Here is a 27,264-nt window from a genome sequence, read left to right as displayed (position 1 = left end):
GGGGAAAAGCATAGGATTTGGAATTGGAGAGCTCGGGCTTTGGATGGCTTACTAGCTCTGTAAACTTAATCAAGTTTCTTCTGTCAACCTGTTTTCTCATCTGTAAAATGCAAATGACAATACCCACCTCATGGGAGTGTTGTGAGGATCACAAGGGGTAACAGAATGAGGTTTGTCTAGTTAGCTCTTCTGTCTTTCCATGGGCTCCCTTTGAATGCAGTGGTCTACATCTTCATCACTTTCATCACACCCTTGCAGCCAGACATGCCCGGCTCTCTCCTGAGAACGTTAAGCACCACCAGCAGCCAACACACACGCACAGTGTCCTGCCCTCTCTCCCACCGCCCTCAGTCCCCCGCATCCTCAGGTCCGTGGCAGCAGCCCCCTTGGCTCTGAGTTTTGCCAAGTTTCCCCAAGCTTCCCCGCAGTATCCCACACTCATCAGCCCATACGGGTCCACAGAGAAGTCTCCACTCTCCCTACACAGGTGCTGCCCGATGGCTGTCAGAACAGTTTGAGGTCCCGAGTCCTGGCACTTGCCCCCGCCCCCCGCCACCCCGCACATCCCAGGGGCTCGAATCCCTCCTCTGCCTACCCAGCCCCACCAGCACCCCTACTTACGGGCTCGAGCGTGGGAGTCCAAGGGGAACCAGAGCAGCGCGAGTCCCAGCAAGGAGGCGAGGACCCTTACCTCGGGAAACATCCTTCCTTCTCCCAGGGCCAGGCCGCCGGGCGCTGAGCCGGGAGGGGCGTCGGGAGAAAGTGAGATGAGGACACTGAGGCACAGGGGCACAAAGCAACCCGCACACCCAGGGAGGGCTGCCTCTACAGTGGAGAGTCAGAGAAGAGTGGAGTAGGTGGTGAGGACAGAAAGGGAGGTCCAAGGTGGGAATAAGCGGAAGGTGGAAAGAGAACAAGGGAAAAGGAGAGAGAGAGATGGAGAGATGGAAGAAGGTGCGGCAGGAAGGGAAAGCAGTAAAAGCAAAGCAGAAGGTGAGAGGGAGGGGAGGAGGAGAAAGACGGGGAGGACAGGGGTCTGCAGAGCGCGCAGCGTTGGCCGAGGCGCGCGGGACCAGCGGGCTGTTCCGGGCGCGCGGGCTAGAAGCGGCCGGCGCCCCCTGCTCGGTGGGCTCGGGGTAGGGCTGCGGGGTCCTGGGCCGCGGCGGAGCGGCGGTACCCGCGGCGGCGGCGCGGCGGCCGCGGGGGCTGGCTGAGCGCGGGCCGGCTGTGCACGCCAAGGGCGCCAGGCGCCGCGCTCGGGAGCATTTGTACTTTGCCGCGGGAAGCAGGCAGCCCGGGCCTGGCGCTGGCCTAGCGCTGGCGCCTCCTCTGGGCCACCGCGGGCTCGGTGGATTGGCCACCCGAGAAACAGGCCCACTTTCCCCCTCCTCTCTCGTGCGGGTCTCCGGGACGCACGCTCCAGGCGCGGCGCCGAGAGGAGGCGAGAGGGCTGGGGAGGGGGAAGGGGCCGCCCGGACCAGGGGCTTTAACCCCTGACTCTCGGCGGCGCCCAGAGCGCAGGAGGACGCAACCCAGTTAGGCTTCAGGTGGGACTTTCGGGTGGGGAAGGATGAGATGTTGGGGTGGGAGAGGGAAACCGCAAGGCGCTTAGGGCGGTGCGTGCACATCACTCTGGATGCAATCAGGACACTTGCCATTCTTAATTCCGTTTGTGGTCTTGGACACGCCTCCTCAAAATCTAAAAATGGGGATCCTAATACGTTCCACATTTTTTCCGAAGATGAAATGGGATAACGAACGTCAAAGTACTCACATCTCAAAAAGAAGGGGTCATAATTCCAGGCAGCTGGAATGACCTTCCCCTTCCTACCCACACGCTCCGTGCCTAGGTTGAAATCCAGTCCAGCGGGATTCTTGGCCCTTCCTCTGGAAGTCTTCCTCTGCTTTTCCCCCTCCCACTCCTGAAGCACGAGGTGATCTCTCCTTGGTCTCTGCAAGTAAGGCCTGCACCTCCCTGAGAGTGAGGGCCAAGTTCAGTCCTCTTCAGTGAGAGCTGGTTGTCAAAGTCGCAACTTTCCCACCAGAAGGTGAGCTCCCTGTGGGTACAGCCCCGAAAGCCATGGTTAGTGCCCCATACCTTGTGTTGAATGAGTGCATGAATTAGTAGGACCCCTGAGCTTTCTGGACAAGAAACACCCAGGCTCTGAAATCAAAAGGGCAGGGTCCTTCTCCATGGCTCTCTCCCTAACTTGCTGGGCCATTTTGGTCAAGTTTATCCATCTGGCCTTGGACCTCAACTTCCTCCTGCCCAGCTTCTCTTGCAGAACTCCTGGGAAGTCCAGTGAAAAGAATGAGAAGGGTAAGAGGTAAGATGGGATACTGAGCTACATGCCACTCTGGTAGAGAATCATTTCCAGCTTCTCACACTTCTGGCTGGCCTACTGTAAAGATATCTTCTTACAATAAGGCTGGGCTCCCCATTGCCATGTGCTGCCAGGCTATCCCCTCCAGAACAGAGAGCACTGGGAAGAACCAGTGATCCCCAGAGATGGAGCTTCCCCAGAGCTCTCAGAATCACGGACAAGCATAATCTACCCCAAGGTGCCCTTCAGACTTAATATCTCCCACTCCAATCTGGCCAGTCTCTTTCTCTTCCTTGAGTATACTGGATTTTAATAGATAGTGAGAGCTTTGTATGTCATCATGCTTCCCTTTTTGCCTTGCTTTCAGGGAGCTCAGAATTAAATGTAGTGCTTAATTGCAGAAATAATCTCATCCCAAGGATCTGGGACAGAGATATTTTCTTTTTCCATCTTTGTTTAAAGTCTGCTGTACACATATATTCATGTCTCAGATGGATGAGGTGAATGAAGATTGGCCTGTCCTATATCCTGCCCGTTCTACTTCAGGAAAGGTCTGACCATGAAACCCAAACACACCTCTGTCCTCCTCTCCATCCTCACTGCTCCCAGAGTTGGCATCATTGTCATCCCTTACCTGGACTTTGCCAGCAGCTTCTCAGCAAGGCTTCTACCCCTAATCTGGGCCCCTCCAACGTGTTTTCCTCACATGTGCCCTAAGAATTCTGCTTGTTGTTTCTACTGACAAATCTGATCACATCACTTTTTCCTTAAAATCCATTATTGGAGGGGCGCCTGGGTGGCTCAGTCAGTTAGGCAATTGACTCTTAGTTTCGGCTCAGGTCATGATCCCAGGGTCTTGAGATTGAGCCCCATGTCAGGCTCCCTGCTCAGTGGGGAGTCTGCTTCTCTCCTTCTCCCTCTGCCCCCGCCCCTACTCGTGCTCTTGTGTGCAAGCACGTACTCTATCTCTCTCTCAAATAAATAAATCTTTAAAAAAAAAAATCCATTATTGGAAGTAAATAAATAAATAAATACATAAATAACATTAAATGCAATGTGGTATCCTGGACCGGATTCTGGGACAGTAAAAGGACATTAGTGGAAAAACTGGTGAACCAAGTCTATACTTTAGTTTATAGTTATGTACCAATCTTGGTTTCTTCATCTGGACAGAGGTTCCTTGGCTACGTAAGATGTTAGCATTGGGGAAAGCAGGGTGGAGGATATATGTTTCTTAGATAAGAACTCTATACTCTCTTTCTTACTTTTCTATCAATCTAAAAGCTTTCCAAAATGGAAAAAAAAATCTTTCCAAAATGAAAAGTTTATTAAATAAATAACAGGACAAAAATGATAGGCTTCCTATCATTTACAGAATAAAATCCAAAATTGGTAGCATTGGATTCAAGACTATGCACATTTTGACTCCTACCTACCAATACCATCTACCCTACACTCCACCACTCACTTCCCGAAACCGTCTGTGCATTTTCACACCTTCATATGTTTGTATGTGTTTTCCTTCTGCCTGCACTATCTTCTTCCTCCTCTAGCTAGTGAATTCCTTTTAACTTTTCAAAAGTCAGCGCTGAGTGACTTCCTCTCTGAGGCCTTCCCAGAGTCCCCCCCAGTCAAAGCAATTTTTTTGTCTTTGTGTTTCCTAGAGCACTTTGTATTATAGCTACTGGAGCATAAATATGTATTTGCATTTTGGAGTAAATATTTCTTTGCGTTTCTACTCAGTACTGTGGGAAGCAGGGTCCTTTTACCATTTATATCTGTACTTCCAGCACTTAGCAAGGCCCTGACACACAAAGAAATAATTGCTTCATGAATGAGTGGAGACCTGTGATTTAAAAAGATATTACTCTTCCATGGGGGAGCCTTCAGCATGCCTATTGCCATTGGTTTTAGTCAGTGACTGACATAAGAAACAAGCCGTTGAGGGAAATCTCTGTGTCTTCTGTAGAATTGTGTTGAAGATGGTTGTGCATTAAGATGGTTGTCCTTTAAGAAAGGAGACTTGATAGATTCTTCCAAAATCTAATCAGAAAAAAAAAAAAAAGTATCTACCCATAGCAATTTGTTGTACCAAGTTTGGTACCTGTTTCTTCCCTCTTAGGGAACTTGCTTGTTGCCTTCCAAGGCAGCCAGCCCATTGCGTTATTGGACAGCTCTGTTAGAAAGTTCTTTAACTGATATCTGATTCTCTGTGACTCCCCACATCGCTCCTAGCTCTCCCCCGCAGGGCTATGCAGAACAAGCCAACTCTTTTTGTCTCTTGAGAGCTCTGCAGAGATTTGAGACTGAGAACCCCTCTTCCATACTCGTATCCTTACCGGTTCCAGCCCCTGGAACTTCACACCACATTAAACTTTCTCTTTCTTCAAATGTGCTGAGCTCTTTGGCCAGCACCCCACCCCATGTTCCGCAGTGCTGTGCTTTACTAATGCCCTCCCTCTACCCACTCTTCTCTGGCAGCCTTATTTTCCCCAGGATCAAAATCGTTACCTCCTTCATGTCCAACCCTGTGCCAGGCACTGTGCTAGGTGCTAGGGACACAGTGGAGAACAAGACAGATGCTGGTGCTTGCGGGCCAAGTTCTCACTGAAGTCTCTTCCGTGGTGTCTGAGTTAGCCCTCTCCTCCATGCTTCTGTATCTCCATTAGAGCATTTACAACTTACCATATTGTGTCGTCAATGGCTTCAGGTCACGTCCTCTAAAGTGAGTTCCTCGAGAACACAGACTACTGTCTTCCCTAGCCTTCACACAGCTTTGCACATAGTAGCTACTAAATAAAGGTTTGTTGAAGAACATCCTTCTTCCTTCAAATAGTCCTCTTGTGACATGTTATTTGTGGGCTAAGGCCTCCTCCTGGGCCATCGGCTGCTTGATTATGTAAAATTAGCATCGTGATAAGGATTAGAGAGATTAGCGTCAAGGAAAGACGCTAATTCTGTAAGTAAGATTCTAAAAGCAGATTCATCTAAGAGTGAATGTAAGACTACATAATAGAGACTCTACATCAGTGGTGTGCTCATAAATGTGTAATAACCAGCTTTCCAGGGGAAAAAAGCCCTGGTTTAGAGCAGTTGCCAATTTCCATGGTGTAGATACTCCCATCTTGGCCCATTTCAAGCTATTGATGTGACATCACTGAATGTGGAGTTGACCATAGGGACCATTATGTAGTATTTTCATTACCAGGTCCAATAGATGTAAATAATTTCAAGAATATTGATAGTAAAATGTAGTCATATAGTTAGGAGTTGAAGAGTTCGAATGTTTTGAATATAGTTTATATGTGAGTTTATTTAATTTAATGTTCAGAATGATCATGTTTAACAACCAGCTTGCAAAATTCCTGAAAATTTAACACTCAGCTCCCCTGAGCCCTTAGAGCTAGCTGGAAGACATTACCTTTACTTGATGATGCCCTGAAAGGTGTGAACAGATTGAGTCTTTGAAGCCGGGTCCAGTTTAGGTACATTGGGAGGAAAGTCTTGTTTAAAGGAACTGTCAAAGTTAATTTACTTGCAAATTGAACAATCCCCGCTCCACTCCCACTCTTCAGCAAGGTTGGAATTACTTATCCATATAACAAATATTTACTTAAGACTTGTTATTACTTTAGGACACATTCCTTTGGATCTCCAGATATTGTGCATATAGTTGGCCTAAATAAATGTTTGTAGAATGAATGTGAGGCTCACCTATATTTATTTGTAGGGGCTTTTAATGTGGCTTTGTGAACATTTCGAAGTCTTTTTTTCGACCTCAGTGGGCCCTCTCTTCCCAGAACCTCCTGCAAACAGAGATTCTGATGGCAAGAGGCATTGGGAAAGCAGGATGGGGGGAAGACATAGCCCTTCATTTCACAGGGCCCTCATGAGGGAAACTGAGTGCGGACAAGTGTCTTTGGAAGCCACGGAGGGGGTACATCCTTCGTCCAGATCCTAAGCTCTGCTGCCAACCGGAAGTATCCTCTCTGGTAATGTGCCATCAGTAACCAAGCACAAAGGAGAATGGGACTTATGCTCCTGCCTCCTCCATGCTCAGGGGGACATTTGCAAAGCAGTCTGTCCTCAGAGACTTCTCTCCCTGGGTCTGTGATGATGTAACTAGAGTGCCAGAGAACGGCGCCATCTAATTTGGCTCCCGTAGCCAGCAGGTGGCAGGCCTTGTGTCCGCCCAAAGATGGGAATGAGGAACCACCAGTTATCTCTGTTTTTTCCCCAGCAATATACAGTTTTCTTTAATTAGTTTTTCAGAGTTCTCTTTTAAACATGTAAATCAAGTAATGTCATTTCCTTGCTTAAGACCTCCCCCTTGCTTTTAGATTAAAACCCAAACGCTTCACATTTTGTAAATCCTGCCATGAGCTGGCCTCTGCCTACCCTCTGACCTCAGGCCATTGCCCCCGTGCATCCTATGCTCTAGCACACTGGCCTTCTTCTGCTTCCTGGGATGCACCAGGCTGCCTGGACCCCTGAAGGGTCTTTCCCCTTGAAGTTTCTCCTGCTCAGAATGCTCTTCCCTCAGCTTTTTCCCTGACTGACACTTCATTCAGCTCAAAAACCAGTGAGGTTTCCCCAGTCCAGCCTATCTACTGATGGCCCCTACCAGTCATTTTCTATTCTACTGCCTTGTTTTGTTTCCTTTGTGTCGTTTATCATTATCTGAAATGTATTTCTTCACTTGTGTGTCTGCCTCCTCCATGGGCTCATATGAAAGCTCTGTGATAGCCTGGACTTTAATTCCTGATCACTGTTATAATTCCTAGCTCCTCGGACAGTGCCCACACATAGTAGAGTCTTACTGCATTTTAAAAATATTTATTTATTTATTTATTTAAAGTAAGCTCTACACCCAGTGTGGGGCTTGAACTCATGACCCCGAGATCGAGTCACATGCTCCACCCACCAAGCCAGCCAGGTGAGTTGCCCTGAATGTTTTTTTAAATAAATGAAAATAAATGGAGGATAGAATACTAACCTGGATTATCTGATTCATGTGAGGAGTGAACCCTAGATTTAAGACTCTGAGTCCTTGGAATTTAGCCACATAAGTATTTTTATCATCATTATTATTACCTCATTATCATCATACCACCACCATCATTATCAGCAACAGTGCTGCGTGGCATATGGGGTCCTGTTTATCGAATGAATGAATGAATGAATGAATGAATGAATACATCAATGTTACAGCTAGCCTCAAACTACCTTTCTAGTTTTATTTCCTATTCCTCCTTCTTCTTCTAACTTCTTGCACGTATTCTGCTCCTGCTACTCAGAAACAATCATTTTTGCTTAGCACGCCATGTCTTCACATCTCTATGTGTTGGCTTATTCTGCTGTTCCTTCTATTTGGAACTTCCATTCCTTTTTTGATGAGTTCTCTTTCTTGCTTTAGGACCCAAATTTGCATCCCATCCAGATAGTCAGTCTCTCTTCTGTGCTTCCCTGTCGCTTTGCCTGCACCACTGTTAAAAACCTGTGTCCTGAATTATTGTTGTGTGTTGACATAGCTGCCTTCTCCCTTAGGTAGAGAGCTCCTTGAGGGCAGGGACAGTACATTTTCCTCTCTGTATTCTCAGGAATCATTGCTGGGCCTGTCACATAGGAGCTTCACAGTATTTGTTGAAACCCATCTGCGGGTGTAGGCTACCTGCAGAGCCATGTGCTAGGTGCTGGAGGAGGAGATGTACAAGGCTGGTCCAAAACACAGTCCCTGGCCCTGAGTGCTTACAATATAATTGGAGATACAAGTCCTTTTCATAGGAAAAAATATCATTTAAAACCAGTGTATCCTAGAATTAAATATGAGACAGGAGAAAGCTTTGTGCGGTAGAACATGTATAGGACCGGACTTGGTTTCTGGTTCCTGTTTTACCATGAACTCACTATGTGGCCTTGACACATTATTTCTCTTCTTTAGACTTTGGTTTTCTTCTCTGTAAACGTATTTATTTGATCAGAAGGCTTGGATGATTTCTAAAGCCAGATTCCTGCTCTGACGTTCGGAGTTTGGCTCCATGGAAACTAGGTGAAGAGATGTGGCCAGAGCTCAGTAGTCTCGGTTTGCCCCCTGGTGGTCTCTCTGCAACATCACAGTCGGGGAGACGGGTAGGCTTTTCCCAGGGATGGAGATGGCCGAGCTCAAGCCTTGTAAACAAAGAACTGTGGAACAATGATCATTCTAGAAGAGAACCAATCAGGTTTCTCACTGGTCACTGGTAGATGGGTATAGAATCCTCTCCTTCTTCAGAATAGAGGAACTTGGGAGATCATGCTCTCTGATCTCAGCCACCAGCTAAACCCACTTCATTTCTGTTTCTTTCCAAACCAGTCGGTCTTTGGGAGGCTGCTTTGTAGTCCCCCTGACTTTTTCTTCTGCTCCCATCACAGTGCTCTGTTCTGAGGCAAATTCTTCATTCTGGTCAGTATAACTATCCATCCATTTATTTATGACAAAATGGTTTTGTTTTGTTTTTTTCCTCCCTCTCACTCTTTTCCGGGAGTAGAGCCATAAGCCAAAGTGAAAGTAGTAGAAGGATTTCTTTGGTGAGATGGGGGGAAGAGATAGGCTGTGCTAGAATAAGACATGTGATTTACATTGTGAAAGGTGATCAACACTAGCCGAGAAAGAGCTGTCTTTTAGGTGTTTCACTCAAAGTGGGATTAGGGAGGGCCATTTGCCCCTTTATTTCCTTATTCTCTATATGTTGAACCTAAAGGACTTCTTAGAGCCACCTCTATTCCCTCAAAAAAAACCACAAAAAACAAAAAACAAAAAAACCAGCAACTAAATCAAAGATGGAATTGGTTGCTTGGACTCTTGGGCCAGAGCCAAGAAGAAAAAGAATAGGGACTCTGAGGGTAGGGAAGAGAGGAATAAAAACCAAGAAGAGGGGAGGGAGGGGCAGAGAGAAACAAAGTGAGGACAGTTGCTAATCCCAGGTGGATTTATCGGTATCTAGACAGGAAATGTAAGGAAACTAAAGAATTATTTTTTCCACAAATGTGCTTGTTTGCTAAACAGAATTTTTTCTTTTCTGACAATGCACTGTGCCTTGAACCTTGCTAAACATTAAAGGCATGACTAAGGGTATAACATTCATTCATCCCACATTATCTGGAACATTCCAAATACTATACGTAAGGCCTGCCCTGCCAAACAGGTGCAGCATCCATACCTTGCCTGCCTTGTTCACGCTGAATTCTTAGCACCTATATTATCTTGCCATGTAGCAGGTGCTCAAAAGAGATTTGTTGAATAAATGAATGGTACCTGCCCTGTCCAATGATATCTCAACTCCACGGGGGTAGGAGGAAGGCTGCTTAGATTATTTTTTATTCCTCACTGATAATGATAGGATTGAGAGTTACCCTTTTTTTAAAAAAAATTTTTATTTATTTTTCAGAGAGAGAGAGAACACAGGTAGGGAGAGGGGCAGAGGGAGAGGGAGAAACAGACTCCCCACTCAGCAGGGAGCCTGACATGGGGCTCGATCCCCAGGACCCTGGAATCATTACCTGAGCTGAAGGCAGATGCTAAACTGACTGAGCCACCCAGGCATCCCGAGAGTTACTCTAATAAAATACAAATCCATAGTACTCCTTTGGTCCAAACGTTAAATCTTTCAATAGTCCCCCAATATCCTGAGTTTCTCTATAAAATGGAGATAATACTATACACACCTCACAGGGTTACTTTAGGTCTAAATGAGATAGATATATCATAGCCTTGCATGTTCCTAGCATATGGTAGTTGCTCAATAAATTCTAGGTCCTTTTATTCTCTAATTTTCTAGCCTAATGTCCAATCCAGTGTTCTAGTCACATTGAATTCTTTATCAGTCCCACACAGGAATGCCAGGAAGGCCATGCTGTCTGTCTACCTGGTGAACTTCTCCTTGTCCTCCAGAACAGACCTCGAATGTACCTCTCTTCTGTGAAACCTGCATCCCACTCCGTCTTGCTTTCTGCTTCTGCATTACCCAGTATGTGTCTCAGTTACAGGGCACGCAATTCTGTTATAATTTTTTCTGTTATAATTATTTACTTATACTTTTGCTTCTCTGTTAGGCTGTGACCTCAGGAGTACAGGGACCAAGGCTTATTTGTATTTGTAGAGTGTTTACAAAAAGTCTGGAGGAGGCGGGAAAGATGACAGAAGAGTTAGCTTTACAAAAAAAGAACGGCTTCTTCCTCTGAAACAAAAGGAAGTAACAGAAGATGACTAACAGTAAGAATGTAGCAAGAATCTTTAAAGCGAAAGGGAGGATGCCAAATCTCAAGGGGAAATCTGGCTTGACAGGGGAAGAATACAGGAAGAAGATGTCACCCCAAGAGATGAGGAGGTTATGGGAGAGGTGGCATTGGTATGGTCTAATCCTTCTCCTTCCTAGATGTGTGAGCTCTCAGGATGGACTCAGCACCTGGGCTGGCAAGAAGGGGTTGTTGGGCCTGCAGGGAGAAACGGCCTGTCCCCACAGAATGAGGCTGAATGGACTTGCTTCACATCTGAGTCTTTCAGTCCAGCTGGAGGGAGCTGGAGCTGGTTGCTGGGGAAAGGGGAGGTTTGCAGTGATGTGTATGAGGAGTGCTGGAGGGCTAGGGTGGCGTGGAACTGTTGACGCACTATGAGGAGGAGAGCAGGGAATTTGGGCAGCAATGCAATCCCCAGAAAATATGGTAGGAGTGGCAGAGCAAAAGCAGCTGGAGAGGAAGCGTTGGTCTGGAGGCTCTGCTATTTGTTCCAATTGGCATCTTTGATGACTGCATCGAAGGGAGTCTGTGAGTCCTCTTGCCTTGGTGTTCTCGTGGTCCAGGTCGGGGCTTAGAAACAAGAACACATGCAACTCTGGCTCATTCTACTCTAGGCGGTCAGACTAAGCTTCTTAGATCGTTTTCCTTGTCAACAATTTTCAGGTAACAAAAACAACAGGTGACTTCAAAAACAACAAACCAGTATCTCCGTCAGAGTACTGTGATGCAAACACCAGAAATTGTGAGAAGTTCAAGAAAAAAGAGAATTTACTGGAAGGATACAGAGTTGACAGGAAGGCTGGAGAGTTGGATATGGAAGATGGGTTGTAACCTAGGAAGGCCAGGCAGCAGGCACCACAACCAAGTTCGTGCCTCAGGAACAATCTGGAATGGCCACCATTACTATGGTAGGGACCCCCCTACTCCCAACCCCTATGAGAGACCCACTGTGGTTGGACACCTACTGTCTCTGTTGCTCTGAATAATTCTAAACTTGTCAGTAGGTCTCGTGTCATTCCCGGAAGATTCGAAGTTCAGAGAGGGTGGCCAGGTGGCCAAGCCTGGATCATATGCCGTGTTCTAGCCACTGATATTCTCCCTGCTTCAGCTTCCTTCATCTTAGCAGTACTGCAAATACTGCATAGAATGGGGCATTTCCTCCAAGTAAGAAGGACTTGAGGTGCTGATGGTGAACTAAAATAAAACAAAATGTTTTATCTATGGATAAACATTGGAGGGATAAAACATGCCCTCATCTTTCCTTTTCCTTTCCACTTATTCTGTTTTCATCACTTGTCAATTGTGATCATAATCTCAGGCTCGTAGACTTGACACATTAGAATCATCCTCATCGCCCTCATTTTCCCACACAGTGAATAACTCTCCAGATTTCTTAGGTTTGCCTTGCCTTCTGTCCCTGCTACTGTTTTAGTAAGATTACTCTGGCAACAGCCTAGAGGAAAGAAGAGACTGGGAGAAATTGGGAGTCAGACTTCTAGAATGGTAGAGCTAAAAGAGACCTTTCAATTGATCTATTGTAGTGGTCTTATCTGGGAATATTCATAAGAATTCCTATGGCACTGAGGAAATACACATGCTGGTATTCCATCTTCAGTTTTGGGGTTCAGTAGATCTGGGGTGGAACTTCATTGTTGTTGTGTGTGTGTGTACATTTCTGTGTTGTGTGTCTGTGTGCACCCCGGGTTGAGAACTGCTGAATTCCAATACCCTTATTTTAAAAATGAGGAGACTGAGGCCCACAGAGAAGTTACCTGTTTGAAATCACACGAGTTAATGAGAGGGGTAAAGGGGCCAGGACCAATCCCAGATTTCTTGGCTTTTGGTCTATACTATGCTATGTTTTCCCTCTGTAAAAGGAAATTTCCTGTCTTTATTTGTATCCAAGAAAGCATGTTGCATGTCTGTGGTTCAGCTCTTCCAACAGTAAATAGGCTTTCGATTAAGAGCCCCAAGCTGTCAAGAGTGAGCCCAGACCAAGGGCCCCATTCCTTTTTTTTTTTTTTTTAAGATTTATTTATTTGAAAAAGAGAGAGAGGGAGCGCGTGTGCGTGCACACGTGTGAGCTCACACACCCATGCTCCAGCAAACCAGGGGAGGGGCAGAGGGAGAGAGAGAGAATCTTGAAGCAGACTCCCCAGTGAGCACGGAGCCTGATGTTGGGCTTGATCCCAGGACCCTGAGATCATGACCCGAGCTGAAATTAAGAGTTGGCCGCTTAACCAGCTGAGGCACCCGGGCGTCCCCCAAGGGCCCCATTTCTAATTGTAGTTGGCTTGATCTCTGGATCACAGGCCTCCTTGTCAGAATCTGGGAAAAGCGTACTCAAGAATCTCAACTGGGGTGTGAAATGAGGAGAATCCATAGATAAAGGACAGTCCAGCTGAAGCCATACTTCTGTTTGCCAGGATTCTGACTGGGCCTCTGTGCACACAAGACCTTGTTTCAATTCCCCAAAGACTCTTCTTCAATTCTTGACTGTTCTTTAGCCGTCTGGATGTCATCTTGGGAATCGACTTTCTTTTTCCTGCTCTCTGACTTCTACCAATAACTCTGGCTTACCACCAGTTCCGACACTGTTTCCGGGCAGTCTCATGGAAACCCCGGGCCTCTGATGCCTTCCATTCCATTATGTTCCTTTTTTGATTTTGCTCTCCTTATAAAATGTATGCTTTCCTATAAAGATTCCCAACAGGAAATGCCATTTGTTTAATGTCCTCCTGTTCAGATCTGCCTTAGTGCAAAGAAAGCAAAGCGCGGGAGAATTGCTACAGTAGAACCATCTATCAGAGGGGAGTCATTTTTTTTTCTTCCATCCCCTCTGCATCCAGAAAGGGCCTGGCATCAAAGTCTGAGCACCTCCCTTGGTGATTAACCCCAGCAGGAATGACGAGGTCAGAGCTGTCCTTTGGAAAGCAGTTCTGAGAGCTGTAGAGGATGGATTAGAAGAAGAGAGGCTGTGGGCATGAAGACAACCTATAGCAGCTACTGCAATAATCTAGGTGAGAGATGATGAGACATGAATTGGGCAGTAGGAGGGGGATGAAGAGGAGAAGATAGGTGGGAAAATAGTCATTTTCGTGGAAGAACAAGAAACTGACAGATGTGGGAGGTGAGGGGAAAGTAAACAACACTAGGTTTAGAGCTTGAGGAACTCGGAGGATAGTACCTTTAATAGGATGAGGGAAATAAGAAATAAGCTGTTTTGGAAGTAGGGTGGAAGACAGTGACTTTAGTTTTGTACACATGAGGAATGCAGACATCCAAGATAATGTTTCCATCAAGCAGTTGAATATGCAAGGCTGGACTCAAGAGGTCTGGACTGCAGATATCAATTTGGGAGTTTCAGCTGGAAGAAACTGTGAGGTGAGGGTGAGGTGGCACCCAAAGAGAGAAGAGGACTGAGGCTTGAGCCTAGAGGAATACCTACACTTCAGCCCCAAACAAGGGGGAGGGCTCAAAAGAGTCTGAGAAATTGCTGAGGGTTTGAGAGAAAACCAGGGAAGTATGGTTTTGCCAGCCAAAGGGAGGTCCGGGAAGGATGTGGAGAGGGAGGATATGGAGATGAGGACTGACAAGAAGCTGTTATTTTTAGTAGTTAGTTGCTGGTCACAGTAGGCCTGGTCACGACAGCTACTCTCACATCAAATGAAGCACTGAGGGAGGGTTCTGGATAATTCCCATATTCCCCACTCACGTTAGCCTTAGTTATCAGGGTATTGCAGAAGAAATACGTGTAATTATTTCATAAAGTTTAATATCGCTCAGAATTTCCAAATCCTCTCAGTCCTCAACTTCATCGGGCTCAGTAAGAGGAAATTGCAAAGACTGGAGGGTGAGGCTGAAGACTGCATATAAGGTAAACATAAATATTAATGAGGTTTCGCCTTCCGCCAACCAGGCCCGGGGAGAACGTTCCCCGGGCTCACTGGAGCCCCGCCCCCTCATAAATATGTAGACGGCACCGCCCGCCGCGCACTGCCCCGCCCTCTACTCTTCTCCCTCGCAACGGACTCTCCCTTCAAACGGGAAACAAGATGGCGGCGGCAGGTCCGAGTACTCGGGCCTCTTCCGCGGCGGCAGCGGCAGCTCTCAGTCGGCGGGGCCGACGGGGCCGCTGTGACGAGATGGCGGCAGCCAAGACTGGGGCCCCGGGCGCAGCCTCTGGCCCCGCGCTGCTGGTGTTGCCGCCACCGCTGCTGCAGCCGCCGCCACCGCCGCGGCCGGAGGAGTCGGGCTGCGCCGGGTGCTTGGAGACCCCGGGGGAAGCGGCGGCCCTGCCGTGCGGCCACTCGCTGTGCCGAGGCTGCGCCCAGCGCGCCGCCGACGCAGCGGGCCCGGGTTGCCCGCGCTGCCGAGCCCGCGGCCCCGGCTGGGCCCGCCGTCGGGCCCGCGACGACGGCCAGGCCGACGCGGAGGTGCAGGGCGAGCGCGCCCGCCGCGGCCAGCCCGAGCGCTGCCGCCCGCGCCGGGACGGGGGCGCGGCCGCCGCGGGGCCCAGGCCGGAGCAGGAGCCGCGCGCCGCGGCCGCGGAGCCAGGTGGAGCTTCCCCTCCTCCCTTTGGGGTCCCGAGCGAGGCCGAGCGCGCCCGGCCTGGCCTGGTTAGGGGGTGGAGGGTCCCAGGCCGTACTCGAGCGGCCGTGTAGACTTTTCGTGGGGTTGGAACTGGGCTCTGTCCAGGTGCATCTGTTTGTGAATTTTGAACTTCGGAATGAAGTACGGACAGGATGGATTTGGGGGGGCAGTGAGGGGATCCCGCGCCTTACGGAAGTCAGAAGTTTGGAGGGAAACAGCATTCTTGGAACAAGTTAGGGCCAGGTTGGAATGGTGTGTGGAAGAAGGGTTCCGAACTTTGCGGGGGCCCTGGAGGATCAGAGAAGTGCTTGGTTTAGTGCTGGGTGAAGAGGTTGGGGTCGAACTGCCTGTAAAGACGTGGCTCCTGGGCCTGAATGGATCACTGAGAGGTGTGGAGTATCCGGAGTTAAGGAGTAAGTTGCACTTGAGGATGTGAAGGGAGCTTTTCAGACTTGAGTGTGGAGTGGGTTGAGAGAATGAAATCACATGTGCAGTTTTCACAAAGTCTGGAAAAATGCATGCTTAGCACAGAGCCTGGCACATAGTGAGGAAGCAATAAATCAGGGTTATTTATATTTATAATAATTCCAAAAATTAATAAGCTCCAGTAGTCTGGAGACAAACAAAACAAAACAAAAAACTGGATGGGGTTTAAAAGTTTCGTATATGGAGATTGCTTGGCAGGGGCTGCTTCTATCTCCATGGCAGTGTAGGTTTCCTACTATCATCCTGGCAGTTAAAAGTCTGTTGTAGGGCTGTTGCTTTCAACTTCTTGCCTTTCTTTACCTTCCATAGCCTGCCACTCTTTGGTGCTGAGCTTGACATAGAAAGTGTCCTGTAAAAACCACAAAACAAAACTGTTATAACTTAGGACTCTTTTTGAGACACATCCAATCAAGACAACATCTACAGCTCTTTGATAAGAAATGCTTACCTAGGAGGAGATTTTCAAGAAGCATAATTAGGAAAGGCCAGATATTTGCACCTTTTGTGCTGGGAATTCTGCCATGTGTTATTTTCAGTAGGGAAAAGAAGGCGTTGCTTGTGTATGAAAGTGCAGTCTTTAGAAACTACAGGTTCCAGAATGCAGTCTGTTTTGATTCGAGCGGACACCTGCCACTGTCCTAGGATACCTTACTTTTTATTTCTACGTCTTTTTTTTTTTTTTATTTCTACGTCTTACTTTCTATATTCCTCATTATTCCTTTTAAGCTTCACAACATCCTTATGAGATAGATACTTTTATTTCCATTTTACAGATGAAACTGAAGCCCAGAGAGGTTAAGTAACTTGCCTGAATGAAAACCCAGTTCCATCTGATTCTTGCTCACATCAGGCAAGAAGGCCTCCCCAGATGTCATCTGATTTGTGGGTGCTGTGTAATGTTCTCATATGCTCTTTAATTTGCTTCAAATTCTGAGATTTGAAGATGGTTAAAAAAAAAAAAAAAAGTATGTCTCTGGTCTCCCTACTAGTACTATTGATTATATGGTCAAATAGGGTAGAAATTTCTATTCTTATTTCTAAAGGCTGGACTCCTCTGTGAAATAGTCTGAAATTTGATCCATGAGAGGGAGTATGGCTCAACAATTTCTGCAAACTTTTTCCCTTGAAGAAATTTGTCATAAAGTGTATCAGTAATTAAGGAAAATTATATAAAATGAGATTCCAAATTAGGATCTGTTGAATCACTGAGTATCCACCAATTACTTTATATGTTTATGAGGACTGTGATGAAAAATATTTTTCCTTAAATGTTCTTGTTGGATCATTGAGTGTATATAATTACAGGCTTATTAAGTCAAATCATTATAGAAGAATATTGCTGAGCAGGGTTTGGGAATTATCTTCTAGCTTCAGTGGGTTGGACTTCTTGAAGGTATATACAGTTTTTTAATTTAAAATTTTAATATGCAGTGTATTCACATAATGCAAACAAAAATAAAAGAAAGTATACACTGGAAAGGTTCCTCCTACCCCTTTACTCAATTTCCCACTAACATCAACATTCTCATTTATTCTAGTTTCTTTATGCTTATACATAAAAATTCAAATATATTTATTTTAGTTTTTTATCTTTTTACATGAAAGGTTGTGTATTGTATACACTGTTCTGTAACTTGCTTTTTTCATATAACAATACATGATGGAAATCTTTTCATATCACTATATAGAAGTTTTCTTTATTCTATTTACAGTTGCAAGGAATTTCATTGAATGGCTATAACAATTTACTTAACCATCTATTGGTGGACATTTAGGTTCCCAATCTTTTGCTATTATAAATAGCCATTCATAGAATTGTTATGTACACATGTATGTGCATTGTTATGGAGAGGTCACCTGTAGCGTTCACCACATTCTCAAAGGGTTGCAAAAAGAAAGCGAGGAACCATTATTTTAACACAGGTCCCTCATTCTACAGAAGGGAGAACTGAGGCCCAAAAGAGAGTAGAAGGTGACCACAGGCACCTGGGTTGCTCAGTCAGTTAAGCGCCTGCCTTCGGCTCAGATCCTGATCCCAGGGTCCTGGGATCCAACCTGCTTCTCCCTTCCCTCTGCCGCTCCCCCTGCTTGTGCTCTCTCACTCTCTGTCAAATAAATAAATAAAATCTTTAAAAAAGTGACCAGCGAATGGTCATCATGAGTTAGTAGCAGATAAACAAAGACCAAAAGAGTAACCCATAAATAAGGGCTAAAATATAGCCTAATTCCCAGTTAAATGCTCATGATGGCTTTTAATAGGGAAAACTATAAAGACCAGTTTTATAAATATTTACATTGTGTTTTTGAGTGGGAAACAGCAATAGAAATAGCAATTTTAGGTATATTCAGAAGTATATTGCTTAGCAATATTCTTTTGGCATATTTAGGCCAATTGATAAAAGAAAGGTCAGGCCTGCTTTATATTACTGGAAATTAAGTTTTGTTGTAAATGCACTGGTGTTTAAGTGAAATTCTTACAGTTTTGTTGTTGTTGAAGCCCCATGGCTCTTTTGGAATTGAATTGTCTATGAAATAAGTGCAAGAGTTTGTGCTTGTTGAAAATTTTGGTTGTGTTGCTGACATTTTTGTTTTTTGCCAGCTTCTTGGCAAGCTTTAAAGTTCAGAACCTTAAGGACTCCTATGTAAAATGTTTTGTTTTATTATATGCCTTGTCAGTTTGCTTTTGGATATAGTATCAGTTGATTTGTGCAACATTGTGTGAAGGCTATTACAGCTTTATATTCCTCAAGGAGCTGTAGCTCACTGCATATACTGACATAGCATTTGGACCATTTTGAGCAATATTCACAAGTATGTAATGAATGCCTAGGCTCTGCCAGCCAGGCACTGTGCTAGGTCCTTGGGAGACATTAGTGAATGAAATATCCAAGATTTCTTCCTCTTGGAGCTTATATTTTAAATTTAGAGACAGGCTTGGTCCATTGATTAAAAAAAAATGTAGCACACAGGCACAGATAGGTACCTTTGCAACTGCAGTTGACCCTTGAACAACAGGAGTTTTAACTCTGTGGATCCACCTATACGTGGATATTTTTCAATGAATACATTACAGTGCTGTAAATGTATTTTCTCTTTCTTAGGATTTTCCTAACATTTTCTTTTCTCTAGCTTTATTTAAGAATACAATATATAATGCATATAACATACAACATATATGTTAATCAGCAGTTTATATTATTAGTAAGGCATCCGGGCAACAGCGGGCTGTAAGTAAAGTTTTTGGGAAGTCAGAAGTTACTGTGGATTTTTGACTGTGCCAGGGGTCAGCGCCCCTTACCCCTGTATTGTTCAGTGGTCAACTGTATATACAACAGCAATACTTAAGTCTCATTGGTAATAATTAATGAATTTTAAGAATTCATTTAGTCTTTTGATTTGAAATGAAGAGTGATCATTCTAAATTATACTGCCTTTGAACTTGAAACTAAGACCTTGGGGTGCCTGTGGGTGGCTCAGTGGGTTAAGTGTCTGCCTTTGGCTCAGGTCATGATCCCGGCTCAGGTCATGGTCCCGGAGTCCCTTGGCAGGCTCCCTGCTCATGGGGAGTCTGCTTCTCCCTCTCCCTCTGTCCCTCCCCACTGCTCGTGCTCTCTCACTCTCTCTCAAATAAATAAATAAAATCTTAAAAAAAAAAAAAGAAATCAAGACCTTTTAGGACAGTTCTTTTTCTTCTACCATGGGTAATAATTGAAGAGAAAAGCTAGACAAAGGCCAATGAATGTTTTAAACTGGCAGTTAGAACTTTTTAAAAATTTTTAGTGTTAAAAGTGCATTTCAAAAATTTAATAGTACCTCATTTATCCCTTCGCTTTAATGCTACCCAATGTCCCTGTTCACTTAGGGTTAACATACATTTAAAAAATGTCCTCTTTCTGTGACAAACAAGTAGTTCTGGTTTATTACTCAGTTGGCAGACAATGTTTGCTATGTGTGGAGCCTAAATTACATTTAGGACTGATGAATAATGAAATCATGTGATTGTGGTGGAAAAGGACAAGAATTTCCCTCATCTGTACAGGATTTGTTTTAAAATGTATAATGACTCAACTTTTTATCCTTAGTGACACATATTCCAGAATTTGAGAGTGTCCTTATATGTTATACTAATGCAGGAAACAACTCAGAATGAGATGACCTCACCAACTAAATATTAATTGCCATTGAAGGAATATCTCTGTTCTATAGAATTCAGGATTGAGCAGCAGGAATTTAGGAGGTATTTGTTTTTGTTCATTCATATTTCCACTCCTGCCTAACTTCCAGTTAATCTGGATGAGTTGCTTAGTCTTGAATTCATTTCTGAGTTTTTTTGAGTGTAGGATATAGGATATGTTTGTCAAATATCATCCCACTAATTCAATGAGCATTTTGGGGGGCACATGCTCTGTAAGATAATATAATAAAAAAGATGAATAAGACGTGGTCCCCATTCTTTGAGATTCCACAGTCTAGTTGGACAAACACCTTACCAAATAACATTACAAAGTAGTAAGTGAGGTGAATGCATAATGCCAACAGAGTATAGGAATGGGATAACTAAGAGTGGAGGAAAGCTGAGGAATTTGAGCTGTATATTGAAAAGAGTAGGAATTCATCAGATGAGGGAGGAGGGGAGGGCCATTCCAGGGAGAAGAACCTGCATGTACAAAAGCCTGAAGACTCTTGGCATATTCAGGGACTGACAAGGAGTTAAATATTGATGGAATGTGGGACTGGAATGGGGAAGGAAAAGAGAAGGGACTGTGGAAGTTAGATCACAAAGGGCATGGTATATCATGATAAAAGAATTTGGGACTTTATTCTATAGATAATGCAGAGCCCTTAAAGATATTTTTAAGGAGGGGAGGGGCAGAGGGAGAGGGAGAGAGAGAATCTTAAGCAGGCTCCATGCCCAGCAAGGAGCCCAACACAGGGCTCCATCTCACCACCCTGAGATCATGACCTGAGCTGAAATCAAGAGTCAGACGCTTAACTGACTGAGCCACCCAGGCGCCCCTGCCCTTAAAGGTTTTTAAGTAAGTGGAATGACATCATAATGTGCTTTAGAAAGACAATATTGGTTGGCGTATGGAGGAAAGATGTGAATAAAAACGAAGAAGGGAGTCCAGTTAGGGGGCTATTTTAGTAGTTCAGGCAAGAGATGAAGAGGGGCTGGACTAAAGCAGGGGCTATGGGGATGTTTTCCTTCAGTCATGCATTAATTTAGTAACTACAAATAGAATAGAAGCATTCTTTCTCATGTCGGTGTAGTTGGGAAGATTGGTATATAAACATGCCACTGAAATGTGTAATAAATGCAATTATAACCATAATGCAAGATACAAGTGTGGAAGGCAATAAGGTACATATAAATAGAGCCAGTTAACGGAGCAGAATCTGGAGACAGATTGCCTGTATTTGAATTCTAGCTCTGCCATTTATAGCTGTGTGTTCTTGGGCACATTGCTTGACCTCTCTGTACCTTAGTTTCCTCATTTAGAAAATGGGGATAGTAATAGCAAAACCATTAAGGTTGTTGTTAAGACTAAATGAGTTATTAGAATGCATGGCATATGAAGAGCTCAATGAATGTTAGCCATTTCACAATGAAGAGAATCAAACTTAGATGGGTCAGGAATGGGTTCAGTAAAAGTTAGATACTTGACCCTGAGTATTCAGTAGGTGGATGAGGGCAGGATAAAGATGAGGGAAATCAGTATATTTAGAAGCATAGGAGTATGAAATAACAAGGAGACTTCTAGGGATTGTAAGTAGGAGTGGTTGGAGCAGAGTACATGTGGGAGAGTGGAACGAGAAGGAATTTCAGAAATAAGCAGTTACTGGATAATAGTGGACTTTGAATGCTGTGCTCAGGAGTAAGAGTCCACTGAAGAGTTTTAAAGAGGAGTTCATCTTTGCATTTTATTTTTTATTTTTTTATTTTTTTTTTAAAGATTTTATTTATTTATTTGAGACAGAGAGAGAGAGCACATGAGAGGGGGGAGGGTCGGAGGGAGAAGCAGGCTCCCTGCTGAGCAGGGAGCCCGATGTGGGACTCGATCCCGGGACTCCAGGATCATGACCTGAGCCGAAGGCAGTCGCTTAACCAACTGAGCCACCCAGGCGCCCCTCATCTTTGCATTTTAGAGTGATTACTCCTGTGGGGTTAATGTAGCAAATGGATTGGAGAGCCCAGATTCTCTTTTAGCAAGATGGCTAACTGAGATAAGAAGACTCCTCTGCTACAAATATCCAGAAAAGCTGGATGATATTGAACTAACAATTTTTTAAAATGCATTCCTGAGCTTTCAGGAAAGACAGGAAAATCTCCAGGTTCTAGAAATACAAATGAAACTAAAAACCAAAACTTTAGTAAGCCTTGAACTCATGCTGTGTTGCCCTGGAGCTGGGTGAAGGGGTGGGGTGAGGGGTTATTTCTGGTTTTCTATTACTAGTGGACTGAGTTGTAACCATGTAGAAAAGGGAACCAAAACTAAAACTTCTGCACAAAACTGGGATTCTTGATGTGCATTCAAAGTGAAGGGGTGGATAGAGAAAAATCTTCCCACTGACACAAGCCAGTAATAAGAAATCTTGTCTTGATTTGCCTGGGTTCTATGCAGAGAGGAAGTGGGGAAAAAAGCGTCTCTGAGAAATTGAAGCACAAGACCTATGCCTCGCTTATATTTGGGATCTGAGTTTCTGTTATATGGTTTAAGTATCACCAGGCTGAGAAAATAAAAAGAAGCTGGCTCCAACTAGTAATACCCCTGGGTCACCTGGAGAAAGGAAAAATAAGACTCCAAGGGGTACTCCCAACTTGGGCCAGAAGAGATTCTCTAAGAAAGAAGCCCAGCTGAAGATGAGCTTATAATTAAATGTGACACATGAGGAAACCATTTTCTAACATAAATGAGAGTTAGCAGATATAACAAGCAAGAGGATTATATCTCCGGAAACCAGGATGGTAGAGTAGCAGCTTGAACGATAATTTAAATTAGCACATTTTAAGTGACTAAAGACATTAAAGAACTAATTGACATCCTGGAAAATGAATAAGATGTTATGAAATAGGTACATTTGAAAAAAAGCTAAACATAATGAAAAATATAGTCAGTGAGGTTAAAAAAAAGCTCCGTAAATAAGCAATAGCTTACACAGATGAAGAGAAAATTAGTAAGCTGGGAATTAGATATATGGAAATCCTGAGAACACAAAACAGTAAACGATGAAGGAAAATCTGAAAGAGGTGAAGAAAAATGAAAGATCAAGAAGACCCAACATCTAATAGTAATTACAGAAGGAGAAAAATGGAATGAGGAGGGGCGCCTGGGTGACTCAGTCGTTAAGCGTCTGCCTTTGGCTCAGGTCATGATCTCAGGGTCCTGGGATCGAGCCCCGCATCGGGCTCCCTGCTCGGCGGGAAGCCTGCTTCTCCCTCTCCCACTCCCCCTGCTTGTGTTCCCTCTCTCGCTGTCTCTCTCTGTGTCAAATAAATAAATAAAATCTTTAAAAAAAAAAAAAGGAAGGAAAGGAGAGGACTTAAAAAAAAAAAAGAATGAGGAGACATGGAATTGAAAGAGATGCTGACTTGAGAATATTTCAGAATTAATAGAAAGACATGAATCCTTAGGTTTTAGACTTAAGAGGCCCTAGAAATAATTAAATGAACAAAACAAATAACCCCCACAACTAAACACGTTGCAATGAAGCTACAGAACACCAAAGGCACTTTAAAAAGCAACCAAAAAGGAAAGACAAAGGAGCAACAGACCAAGAGCGGACATCTTGTAATCAATCAACAAGAGAGGCCAGGAGAAAATGGAATAATGTCTTCTAAGTGTTGACAGAGATCTGAATTTTGTACTCAGCTAAGTTATCATTCAAGAGTGAGGGAAAAATAAATATTTTCAGATAAAAATACAGAGAATTTACCATGCTATTTCTGAAAGAACTATTATACTAAAGAATGTACTTCAGGAAGAAAGAAATGTAACAGGGGAGAAAGTAGGATACAAGAAGTCATGGTGAACAAAGAAATAGGTACGTAAACTAAGCCAACATTGACCGTATAAAACAAAAATAATTATGATTAATTTGTGGGGGCCAAAACCAAGGTGGAACTGAAATATTGGACAAGGATAAGATGTAAGCTGGGAGGGAGAGTGGTCGGTATTAAAGAGTTGTAAGGTTCTATATATAGTTCAGGAAGATAGAGATATTGATTAACTTTAGGCTCTCAGATGCATATTAAAAATTTAAGGGTAACCACTAAAACAAATACTATGCATAACTTGATCTGCTGCCTTTATATAGAACCATATCTTTCCCAAGTTAGAGAATATATGTTCTTTTTAAACGAATATAGAACATGCACATAATTAGGCACAAAGAAAGTTACAACAAATACCAAAGGTTGCTATATAACCATGTTATCTGACCCCAATACAGTAAAATTAGAAATTAATGACAAATATAACCAATTCCCCTCCCAGTCCGTGTTTGGAAATTAAAAATGCAAAAACAAACTTCTAAAGAATGTATGGTAAAAAAACATCTAAAAAATCTATGTAAAAGTAAATCATGGAGGGCGCCTGGGTGGCTCAGTTGGTTAAGCGACTGCCTTCGGCTCAGGTCATGATCCTGGAGTCCCGGGATCGAGTCCCGCATCGGGCTCCCTGCTCGGCGGGGAGTCTGCTTCTCCCTCTGATCCTCCTCCCTCTCATGCTCTCTGTCTCTCATTCTCTCTGTCTCAAATAAATAAATAAAATCTTAAAAAAAAAAAAAAAAACGGTGAGGGGATTTGAATAGACATTTCACAGAGGAGGAAAACTGAAAGGCCAATAAATATCTGGAATGATGCTCACTATCATTGGTAATTAGGGAAATGAAAGTTATAACCAATGATGAAAGACCATCAGACTGGCATAATTTTTTTTTTAAAGATTTTATTTATTTATTTGAGAGAGAGAATGAGATAGAGCATGAGAGGGGGGAGGGTCAGAGGGAGAAGCAGACTCCCTGCTGAGCAGGGAGCCGGATGCGGGACTCAATTCCGGGACTCCAGGATCATGACCTGAGCCGAAGGCAGTCGCTTAACCAACTGAGCCACCCCGGCGCCCCAGACTGGCATAATTTATGATCAATTATTTGATAATAATGGAGAACTGCATGCTGCTGGAGGAGTGTAAGCTGGTATAACATTTTGGAGAGCAGTTTGGCCACACCTAGTAAGGTTGAAAGAGATACATTTCTTGCCAGGTGGCAATTCCATCAGTTGGTGTCTGCCCTATATATGAATGTGTGTATGACATTTATGACATATATTCATGTATATACACAACAAAATTTTAAAAATGCTCACTATAGGGCGCCTGGGTGGCTCAGTTGGTTAAAAATGCTCACTATAGTACTGGAAAAAGTAATAACAGCTGTCCCTGATAGGAAAAGGGATAAATTACGGTTGAGACAATTATTGTTTGTCTCTCCAGAGAAAACCATTGTCAATAATTATACATTTCCTGCCAGACTTTACTAGCTTTTTTACAGTGCATAATTACTATATATGGCTTTTTAATGATAAGAATTAGTAGAAGAAGTGGTTTAACTTTCTTTTGATATATAGGGTCAGATTAATGATTAATCAGTTTGGTGATTAAGGAAAGTTCTGTTGCCTCAGGATATCACTCTTATATCCTGTATCTAAAATTCAGTACATATTCTCTTTAGGTCCCTTATTATTATGGTTCTTTTAAAATGCAGGTACTTCTGAGAGAGAAATAGATAAACTTGTTCATGTAGGGTAGGGAGGTTTTATCAGATTTATGCATTCTTCAAGTTGGGATAGTTTTGGAGAGGGAGTTAGCATTTATGGAATTTACTTTGTACTAGGTCCCATATGTTAGGTTTTACAGTTTATTTACCAGACATTTTAGAGTACCCCATCTGTATAAGCCATTGAACTAGATACTTAAAAAGGATGGACTTGAAGAGAACAAGAATGTTTAGAGGAGGAACACTGAAGGAAGAACAGTTATCTTTCACACTTAATAACGGTGCCTCAGTCTAATTTAGAAGACTACATTAAAATAAGTATTAGACAATTGTGATGAAGATATGTAAGGAGTGTTTGCTGATTATTCATACTAATAAAGATGATGCAAGACTGTCCAATTTCAACATCTCACTATCCTTTCTGGTTTTCCAAAGGAAATGGATAGTATTACTATGAAGATAGTTGTATGCAAAAGCAGAGCTGGTTTATCCCAGATTGATACTTTCCATAAGGCTGGTATTAGCTGTTTTGATTGGAAAGATCCTTAGTTCTCAGGCTAAGTAAAGATTCTGTTTATAAGATTATACTCATTCAACTCTTTTGTGCCTATATTATAAACTGACCCTGGGGAACCTTGCAGGTCCTTCTTTTTTTTTTTTTTTTAAGATTTTTTATTAATTTATTTGAGAGAGAGAATGAGAGAGAGAGCAGGAGAGGGAGGAGGGTCAGAGGGAGAAGCAGACTCCCCACTGAGCAGGGAGCCCGATGCGGGACTCGATCCCAGGACTCCAGGATCATGACCTGAGCCAAAGGCAGTTGCTTAACCAACTGAGCCATCCAGGCACCCCCCTTGCAGGTCCTTCTTGGTGACTTAATATTAAGAGCAGTTGGAGAGAGTGGTGGATCACACACACAAAAAGGCCCTAATAGCATGGGTTAAAGTGAGAAAGGAGAAACTGAATGTATATTCTACTCTTTGGAGGGCTTTGCTGTGAAGGGGGGCAGGGAAACAGGTCAGTTACCTGCTGGGTAACTGGGGGACAAGAGCTCAGGTGTTTTTTTCTTCTTAAGATAGATGATATTAAGTCATGTTTGTCTATTATCATATTAGAGAGGGAGAAATTGATGATGCTGGAGAGAGTAGAGAAAACTGATGAGTTAAGGTCATGAAGAGCTGAGAGAAGATGCGATCTGGAACACCAGGGGGAGATTGATCTTGCACGTGAATAGGGATACTTCTCCCATTCTGGTGACTCTACTCATTGCTGTCTATTTGGACAGTTTTAATGGTTTGAAAGTTAAGTTTTCTAGTGAATCAAAGTCTGCTTGTGTAGTTTTAATATTCAAGTATTTAAAGACCATGATTCTTTCTATCTGAATTTTTAGGTTACACTTCTTAAATTAATCTCTTTGGTTCTTCCTCCCTTTCCAAAGGTTCTGGTCAAACTACATTACTTAGTGACCTTGTAATATAGTATGCTTTTTAAATCCTTTTTGACCTTTTGTCACCTGTGATTATTCTGCCTGGAAGACTCTATCTTCCTGTCACATTATACTCATCTTTTAAGGCCCAGCTGAAACATAAGTGCTTCGTGAAAGTTTTTCTCACCCACATTGGAGTCAGCTACCTTCTTTTGTGCCACCACATAAGCATGTGTTTCACTAACGTCGCTGGATTTCAGTTCCTCATTTGTGTATCTGGCACTACAATGAACTCTCTGAGGTCAGAGATTATGTTTCTATGTGTTCAGCACTTAATATGGTACTTAGAATGTATTAGATACACAGGCAATGCTTAACAAAGGAAAAAGA

The 27,264-nt window shown here is 43.7% G+C and overlaps 2 protein-coding genes across 3 annotated transcripts in view; one reads left to right on the top strand and one right to left on the bottom strand.

Annotated features, from left to right (window-relative positions):
- CHRDL2 (chordin like 2) overlaps nucleotides 1–967 on the bottom strand; it is a 31,661-nt gene extending 30,694 nt beyond the window's left edge. Inside the window, 1 exon segment of the mRNA XM_045894435.2 lies at nucleotides 622–967. Coding sequence (XP_045750391.2) covers nucleotides 622–703 — 82 coding nt within the window. The 5' untranslated portion in view covers nucleotides 704–967.
- Nucleotides 968–14,596: 13,629 nt separating this feature from the next.
- Nucleotides 14,597–27,264, top strand: part of RNF169 (ring finger protein 169) — an 89,626-nt gene continuing 76,958 nt past the window's right edge. Inside the window, exon 1 of one of the 2 annotated variants that reach the window (XM_045894438.3) lies at nucleotides 14,597–15,155. In XM_045894438.3, coding sequence (XP_045750394.1) covers nucleotides 14,654–15,155 — 502 coding nt within the window. In that variant the 5' untranslated portion in view covers nucleotides 14,597–14,653. Of the gene's footprint in view, nucleotides 15,156–15,254; nucleotides 15,605–27,264 lie in introns of those variants that run through there. The other variant, XM_064576921.1, reaches the window with a different exon arrangement.

This window comes from Mirounga angustirostris, unplaced genomic scaffold (genome assembly GCF_029215605.1).
Source record: "Mirounga angustirostris isolate CCGP_5_RB_7025 unplaced genomic scaffold, mMirAng1.0.hap1 SCAF_13, whole genome shotgun sequence".
In the NCBI taxonomy this organism is placed as follows: Eukaryota; Metazoa; Chordata; class Mammalia; order Carnivora; family Phocidae; genus Mirounga; species Mirounga angustirostris.
This window is presented reverse-complemented; position numbering and strand designations above follow the sequence as displayed.